The 7,992-nt window shown below is 57.6% G+C and overlaps 3 protein-coding genes across 3 annotated transcripts in view; 1 reads left to right on the plus strand and 2 right to left on the minus strand.

Annotated features, from left to right (window-relative positions):
- Window positions 1-201, minus strand: part of POLR3K (polymerase (RNA) III (DNA directed) polypeptide K, 12.3 kDa) — a 2,272-nt gene extending 2,071 nt beyond the window's left edge. The window contains exon 1 of the mRNA XM_015409946.1: window positions 70-201. Within this exon, the coding sequence (XP_015265432.1) occupies window positions 70-180 (111 nt within the window). The 5' untranslated portion in view covers window positions 181-201. The remainder of the gene's footprint in view (window positions 1-69) is intronic.
- On the plus strand, window positions 162-2,110 carry SNRNP25 (small nuclear ribonucleoprotein, U11/U12 25kDa subunit). Its single transcript, XM_015409945.1, has 6 exons — window positions 162-319; window positions 414-510; window positions 1,008-1,113; window positions 1,328-1,402; window positions 1,498-1,562; window positions 2,041-2,110. The coding sequence occupies exons 1-5, from the start codon at window positions 179-181 to the stop codon at window positions 1,550-1,552; spliced, it is 474 nt and encodes a 157-aa protein (XP_015265431.1). The 5' UTR covers window positions 162-178; the 3' UTR covers window positions 1,553-1,562; window positions 2,041-2,110.
- Window positions 2,111-3,005: 895 nt separating this feature from the next.
- RHBDF1 (rhomboid 5 homolog 1 (Drosophila)) overlaps window positions 3,006-7,992 on the minus strand; it is a 14,066-nt gene continuing 9,079 nt past the window's right edge. Inside the window, exons 10-17 of the mRNA XM_015409948.1 lie at window positions 6,943-7,140; window positions 6,738-6,838; window positions 6,587-6,650; window positions 6,129-6,223; window positions 5,915-5,990; window positions 5,719-5,819; window positions 5,452-5,605; window positions 3,006-3,443 (exon numbers count right to left, since the gene is read on the minus strand). Coding sequence (XP_015265434.1) covers window positions 3,024-3,443; window positions 5,452-5,605; window positions 5,719-5,819; window positions 5,915-5,990; window positions 6,129-6,223; window positions 6,587-6,650; window positions 6,738-6,838; window positions 6,943-7,140 — 1,209 coding nt within the window. The 3' untranslated portion in view covers window positions 3,006-3,023. The remainder of the gene's footprint in view (window positions 3,444-5,451; window positions 5,606-5,718; window positions 5,820-5,914; window positions 5,991-6,128; window positions 6,224-6,586; window positions 6,651-6,737; window positions 6,839-6,942; window positions 7,141-7,992) is intronic.

A 7,992-nucleotide genomic window follows, 5' to 3' on the forward strand; every position in this document is an offset into this window, starting at 1 on the left:
CCCCTCCTCCCGGGGGAGTGGGGGGCGGGAGGCCTCCCGGGCCCGCCTGGAGGGGGAGGCCACACCCACCTTGCGCGTGACGTTGCGGACGTAGGGGCACGTGGTGCAGGCGAAGCGGTGGCAGCGCGCGCCCTCCTCGGCCACCAGCACGTTCCCGCAGGCCGGGCAGAAGAGCAGCATGGCGGCGGCGGAGGAGGAGGAGGCCGCGGCCGGGGGCGAGGAGGAGGAGGAGCTGGCGCACGAGGAGGCGATGGAGCTCTGGCAGGCCGGCCTGGCGCGCCTCGTCCGGGACCCGCTGCTCTGCGACCTGCCGGCGCAGGTAGGCCCCGGGGGCGATGGCGGGGGCGGGCCGTGTGGCTGTCGCTCAAGCGGGCGACCAATCGCGAGCGCGCTCTTCTCTCTCCCCCGCTCAGGTGACCCCGGAAGAGATCGCCTCGCAGGTGGCGCTCGAGTACGGCCAGGCCATGACGGTGCGCGTGCGCAGAGCGGACGCCCTCCAGGAGCCCATGCGTGAGTCGGCGGCGGTGGCGCTGAGCATGCGCAGAGGGGCGGGCCTGGTTCCAGTGTCCCCTCTAAGCTGAGTTAGCGTGAGCTAGCTCACAGTTCTTTTAGCCTCTGGCTCACACATTTTTATTTACTTAATTTATTTATTAATTCAGTTTATGCCCCGCCCTCCCCGCGAACAGGCTCGCTGGTACATGGGTACCAATAAAATTCACATAAATAAAATTCAAATAAAATTTTGGTCTCCGCTCAGGAAGGATGTGGCTCCAGAGCAAACGGATTTATGCAGTATCCACATTGCTGGCTCACGACTTTAATGCCAGGAGCTCACAAAGTAGAATTCTTGCTCACAAGACTCCACGGCTTAGAGGAAGCGTGGGTCCCCAACCATTGCAGGGGGGGCGGCTTTGGAGTTCTGACATGGGGGGGGGGGATACTCTGGTCTGGAGGCCTCAGAGCCCTCCCCTATCCTAAGCCCTCCTCCCTCCCTCCCTCCGGCGCAGCCGTGGTGGTGGTGCAGCAGGCGACGGTGCTGGACCTGAAGAAGGCGGTGCAGCGCTTCGTGCAGCTCAGGCAGGAGAGGCAGAGCGGCGTGCAGCACCTCAGCTGGTGAGAGGGGGCACACACACACACACACACACTGGCATCAGGGCTGATCTCCAGGGGGGAGCAGGGCTCAGCCTCGGGGGGGGGACATCACCCCAACCCCCTCCCCCCGGTCTCTAGGAATTCTCCAACCCAGAGGTGGTAACCGTAGCAGCTGGGGGGGGGAGTGGGCGCCCCCCCACCCGGACTAGCTGACTCTTTCTCCCCTCGCCGGCAGGAGGCACGTGTGGCGGACCTACATCCTGGCCTTTGGCAGTGAGAAGCTCGACAATGACCGCAAGACGCTGCGCGAGTGAGTGGGGGGAAGTGGGGGCTCTAGTCCCTGGGAGGGTGGGGGTGGGGTGCTGCCGGCCAGGCCCTGATCAACAACCGCGGTGCTGCTTGCAGGTACGGCATCCGGAACCGGGACGAGGTCAGCTTCGTAAAGAGACTCCGCAAGTGAACCCTGCCCAGTGAGTCGGGTGTCCCCCCCCCTTCTCCCGACTGTTCCTGGGGGGCTCCTCTTCTCCAGAGGATGCCTCACGGCTCTCTCCCCCTCCCACCACCTGATGGCCCCGGGCGGGGGGGGGGGCTGCTTGCATCTCCTCTCTTTGAGCCCTGGAGATGGGGGGGGGGCCCTTGAGTAGTGACAGTGAGAACCAGTTTGGTGTCGTGATTGAGTGCGTGGACTCTAATCTGGGAGAACCGGGTTTGATTCCCCACTCCTCCACTTGCACCTGGCTGGATGACCTTGGGCAAGCAGTAGTTCTGATAAGAGCTGTTCTTGAAAAAGAGCCGTTTCTGTCAAGAGCTCTCCCAGCTCCCCACCTACTTCACAGGGTGCCTGTTGTGGGGAGGAGAGGGGAAGGGAAAAGGGTTCGTAAGCCGCTCTGAGACTCTGAGTGAAGGGCGGGGTATAAAACCAATCTCTCCTTCTTCTTTGGTTTCCAGTTGCAGAGAAGAGCCGGCACACTGACTGAGCCAGAGGAAGGCAGGCCATCTTGACAGCCACCTGGGGGCTGCTCTGCCCAGGATTGTTGGGGCTGCACTCACAGCTGCAGGGCCCACCAGCAGGGGACCGGTGGAGATGGGAGAAAAGGGGCCTTCTACCCTCAGCCGCTCCCAGGCTTTGCTCCTTGGAGCAGGCCAATTCTTGATAGCTGTTCTGTGAGCGTCATAAGCGAGCGGCACTTGTAAAGGGACCAGCAGAGCTGCAGCAGCAGGGAGGCTGGAAAGCGGCTCCTGAGAAGCGGATGCGGCTGCATCAGCCAAGCCCTCCACGCAGCTGACGACCCAAGTGGCTATTCCCATCTCACCAATAAAACACAAGTGCAATGCGGGTCTGTGGTGTTGTCGTCGGGTATTTGGGCTGCAGTAGAAACGGCAGGCGCTAGGAGCAGGATCCAGCCTGCGGTGAAGCCCTTCAACATTCTGAAGGCGAGAGGCTGCAGACCCACCAGCAGGAAGCCTGCTCCCAGCTCCAGACTCTGGAAAGGCATTTATACCAGACAGGCATGGTTTCCTAATCAAGCCCACCTTAATTTTAAACGTCTGGCATCTACAATTAATCCACCTTTGTTCAGAACTTGGCATCTCTAGTGCTGAAATAAGGAGAGGTGTGTACAGCTGAACTGAGACTTGTTTGTCTAGAGCACGAACCAGCACAGGAACAGCATAGAACTTTTGAAAATGTAGCTAAAACGCTACCTGTAGTGTTTTAATTACCACCTGGGCAACAGGTATCAAATCTTGTTTAAAAGGGCCATTTGGAAACTAGCACGATAAAAACAGAAGGTTCTGCGAAATCGAACAAGGCACAGACGTTATTTCTGTATGCAGCGGACAGTCCAGTCTGGCAGATAAGGCAGCTCGGGTGAGGCAAGAGGGAGGCCCCCCCGGGGTCGGGAAGGGCCTGCCGCGGGCGAAGGCCACGCTCAGTGGAGCTGCGCATCCAGGTCGTACTTCTCACAGAACTTGTCTGTGAAGGGGATGCAGGTGAGGAACTCGCACCATTCGCACCGGATGGGGTAGAAGTAGAAGAGGACCACCAGGCCGGAGAAGAGGCCGGCAAAGACCAGCTGAAAGACGATGATCTGGCACCGCTTCCGGTACAAGTCAAACTTGCCGAAGCTGATGTAGGGCAGGAAGGCAAAGGAGAGGAAGAGGCCACTGATGAAGCCGCAGATGTGGGCGAAGTTGTCGATCCACGGCAAGAGGCCGAAGGCAAAGAGGAATAGCACCACGGTCAGCAGCTTGAAGAAGGCCCGCCAGGGCCGAGCCAGGATCTGCCAGCTCTGGAAGAGCTCCACGAAAAGGCAGGCCAGGATGCCAAACTGGGAGCCCGCAGGGCCGACCTGCAGAAAGGTGGCGGGGGGGAGAAAGAGCATTGGTCAGTCGGCAGGCAGCAGCTGTTGCAGCCCTGTTGCTCCCTTGCTCTGGCCTTTGCGTCCTCATTCTGGGAGGCCTCCCAGGTGCCCAAGCAGGGAAAGTTGGGAGCAAGACTCCGCTAGGTTGGGAAGCGCCTTCCCTGCCTACCTTCTGCCTCCAACTCCTCTCCCCCCCCCCACTCCGCCAGGAAGGGAAGGCAACCGTGGGAGGTGGGCACCGGCCTCTTCCTCCAAGAGCTGCCCAGGGCGAGAGAACTCCGGGCCCAGGTGGGGCACTGCCCTGGGATGGAGTGGCCTTCTGAGCAGCAGCAGGGCCCCCACCCGGGGCCTCAGGAAACCCACACGCCAAAAAAGGGGGGGGGGGACCCAGCAACCCAAACATTGCATTAGGTACCACGGTCTGAGCAAAAACAATATAAAAAGGAATTAAAATAATGTATTATACAGTCCACTTAAAGTACAAATTTAAAAACACGGGGCCTGAATTCAGCTTCAGCACTGGATGTAAATAGTACTCAGCAATGCTCCCTCTAAGCTGTGGAGTCTTGTGAGCAAAAACTCTACTTTGTGAGCTACTACTGGCATTCAAGCTGTGAGCGAGGCATTTGGCTAGGGCACGAATGAGTTTGCTCTGGAGCCCCCTCCTTCCTGAGCGGAGACAAAAATGTCTGAGCCGAGGCTGAAAGACTGTGAGCTGGCTCACACTGACTCAGCTTAGAGGGAACACTGGTCCTCAGTGTACAATATAAAATACATATGCCTATCCCAACATTGAACTGCACTGAACAAGGCCAAATGCATTTCTGCCCTGTGGGACTTCTTCAGTGATCACGAATACACATTTTCTGGGTTTTAAAAAAAAATTAATTAATTTTTCAGGAATCAACACTTGTTATTGATGTGTATTTGTATGCATCTGTGTGTATATCTCCCTTATATATAAAAGCTGAATGGTGGTGGCACTTCTCTAGAACATTCCACACGCTCCGGAATTGGTTGGCGCCCTGGTGTGTCACTCAGAATCTGTCCCTATCCACTGGCTGCATTGCTTGAGTCTCGCCTCCAACATTCTAAACATTTTGCTGTTCCTCTCCCCCCAATAGCCAGTCAGAACACAGAGGTTATTTGCATATGCAGCCTTATTGGCCTTTGCCTTGGAACACAGAGGTCGTTTGCATATGCGACTTGATGGGCTTTTGCCTCTAACATTCTAAACAGTTTGCTATTCTGAGGTAAAATGTGTCCAATCGCCAGGTGAGGGCTGGAGATCACTCAGAATTACAACTGCTTTCCGGATGGCAGAGATCAGTTCCCCTGGAGAAAATGGTGGGCTCTCTATCCTTATATGGTGCTGAGGTGGCCCCCGTATGACAGCCAATGTGACGTAGCAGTCAGGGCTTCAGAGCACAGGAGAGGCTGCAGGTGTGTGTGGGGGTGGAAAGCTGAAGAGTGAGGAGGAAAAAAGGTAGGCTGATGATTGGCTGGGAAGGAGATAGGGTTGCCAACTCCAGGTGGGAAATTCCTGGAGATGTGAGGGACGGAGCCTGGAGAGGGTGAGGTTTCAGAATGCGCGGGACCTCAGACAGGTACAAAGCCACGGACTTCGCCCTCCAAACCAAGCATTCCCTTCTGGGGAACTATCGTTGCCATTCTCCAGGTGAGGGCTGGAGATCACTCAGAATTACAACTGTTCTTTAGGTAGCAGAGATCAGTTCCTCTGGAGAAAATGGTGGACTCAGTGTCATTATACCCTGCTGAGGTCACCACAGCAAATTGACACTGAGTGTTCAAGGACGGAGGCACCCACCCAGAGCCTCTTTCTAGAGGCCGTTGTATTTATTTCCACAACGAGCCTTTTTCCTAGTATATATATAAATATATATTAAATGTACTGTACAATAAATGGATTTATTTTGCTCAGTTCGGTGTGTGTGACTGTCCCTGCCCCGAGAGAGCCGCCCTGGCTGCATTGTACCTCAGCCCGGTAGGGCAGGAAGATGGCGCTGGCCAGGTTCCCCGTGATGCCGCTCAGCAGGTAGATGATGGCGATGCGGTGCCAGCCGGCCAGCTTCTCCAGGTCGCGCAAGATGGTCATCTGGAAGCACACGGACACCAGGCAGTGCAGGATCCTGCTGGGAGGGGAGAGGGAGTCAGGTCGCGGGAACTGCCCCCCCTGTGAGCAGTTCGGGGGGGGGGGAGACTGGTCTGGGGGGGCAGGCCGCCGCCTTGGGTCCAGCATTACCCTGCGTGAAGGAAGAGCGAGAGCCAAAGGCGGTACACCTGGTCTGGAACCTCCGGGTTGAGGAAGGGCAGGAGCCCGCAGACGTCGTCCATGCAGTGCACCTGGTGAGAGAGAAAGAGAGCCGCCGTGGCCCTCAGTGAGCTCCCAGAGGCGTGGCACATGCAGGGGGTGGGGGGGTGGCAGGGGAGGGGGTTACCTGGGAGCAGAGGGTGGCCTCCTCGTGGAAATAGCCGTGCATGAAGGCGCAGTACTCCCGGGAGGTGATCTCACACCTGCGGAGAGAGAGGCCACAGAATACTTGGGGGGCGGGGCCTTAACTCCAGTCCTGGGTTCCCTGGGTGGGCCTCCCCAGGGAAAACTGGCGCCTGGGGCTCGGTCGGCGCACGCCCCCCCCCCCTGCCCTCACCCACCTTCCCTTGGTGCCGATGCAGCAGGGGCGCCCGGTGATGACGCAGTCCATGTGCAGGTGGTTGGTGTGGTTCCCGGCACTGTTTTTGGTGCAGATCTGGAGCCGGCCGGAGAGACGGAGCGGGGTCAGCCCGGAGCGGGGGTGGGGGGCAGGGGGCCTTCCCACCACCTGTTCCCCTCCCCAACCCCTTTAACCTTGAGACGTTCAGGACGTGGCCTGGGACACCCTGCATGCCCATCAGAAGCTCGAATGGTGAGTCACGCCCCATCCAGAGGCACCAGCAGGGCAGGGGGCTCCCCTCCCTGTTGAAATCCTCATCCAGTCCAACACTCTGTCACACAGTAGCCAAAAATACGAGGGGCCCTCAGGAGGTCCAGCAGTGGGGCCAGGACACTAGAAGCCCCCCCCGGCCCGCCCCCCCCCCCCCCCCCCGGGCCCACCACCCTCGGCCCGCCTTACCGGCCACTTGGTGATGTCGTCGGGCCACTCGTGAGGGTCCATGGAGGCCGGCTGCTCACACACCCTGCCGAGGGAAGGGGTGTCAGGGGAGGAAGGGGTGCCGGCAGAGCCCCCCCCAGGGCCAAGTGGGCGGGGGAGGGGCGGAGCCTACCGGGGGTCTTGATGACAGACGGAGCCAAACTGTCGCTTCTCTCCTGCCAGCAGGGGGGCGCTGGGGTGCTGCGGCCACTTCACCCACACGGCCAAGGTGGACTGCAAGGGAAAGGAGCGCCCGTGGGTGGACGGCGGCGTGGCCCCCCTTCCCTCCCGGACTGACACCCGGCTGAGCCCAGCACCTGGGCGGGCGGGGGACTCACTGAGCACTCCTCCTCGGCCGTCTGCACGCAGCCGGACTTGTCGTTGCGCACGCAGCAGGCCGAGTGCTTCTCCTTCTGACGGGCGGTGCTAATGAAGCTGTGCACCTGCTGGTCCTGCCGCATGCATGGGGAGAACTTGGCACCCAGGTGGATCAGGGCTTCCTGCCAGAGGGAGAGAGGAAAGGCAGCCCCCTTGAGCTCCGTCGCATCACAGCCGGCGGGCATCGAAGGCACCAACCCACCCGCTCTTCAAGGAACCAGAGTGGGCAGTGCCACCACCCCCTATATTGGAAAGCCTGAACACCAGGTCGTGACGTCATCAAAGGTAGTCATAACAGTCCCTGAACTCTGCAGTTGCCAGCTACTTTCACAAGTGTTTTAACTTGCAGTTTCTCGTGTACTCAACAAGATATTCTCTTGATTCTTTCACTGCAGTATTCACACTAGCTTACAGTGTAACTGAGTTCAGTTTCCCTTGCATATTTGAGTGTATGTTTCGTATAATTTACAAGCATATAATAGGAGAAAGTGGTGGATGTCTGTTGTATGATGGTGTTGTCAAATAATACTAAGAGTTTAATAACTTCTGGTTTTCAGTATTACTTTTTATCTACCATTGACACAGCATGAGATATTAATATGTACAAACTCATACTTAAGTAAGATGTTTTCACATACAGTAAACTTCAATTACAAAAGAGCAGCCAGGAGCCCAAGGGTGCACAACAAGTTCATGGGTTATCGGAAATGTCTCTCCCAGCTTACAGGCAAACCCTCTAGCTGTTGTAGGACACAAACTCCCTGGCTTCAAACTCCCTGCTATTCTATTACATTCTCCCAAAAAATGTACAGATATGATCCATTTGGGATCCTGCCTATTTTTCTGCCACACATTGGAGAGGTATTGTGAGACCCATCATCCCCCTGTCACCAGGGTAGAGTCCTCCAATTCCAAGCAGCCTGGAGCTGAATCCAGACTAAATGGGCCATGTCAAATGCCCCCCCCCCATCCACTGCAGATTTCCTTCATGCCGTTCCTCAGGGTCCCCT

Source organism: Gekko japonicus, unplaced genomic scaffold, assembly GCF_001447785.1.
Source record: "Gekko japonicus isolate JY-2015 unplaced genomic scaffold, Gekko_japonicus_V1.1 scaffold78, whole genome shotgun sequence".
NCBI lineage: Eukaryota > Metazoa > Chordata > Lepidosauria > Squamata > Gekkonidae > Gekko > Gekko japonicus.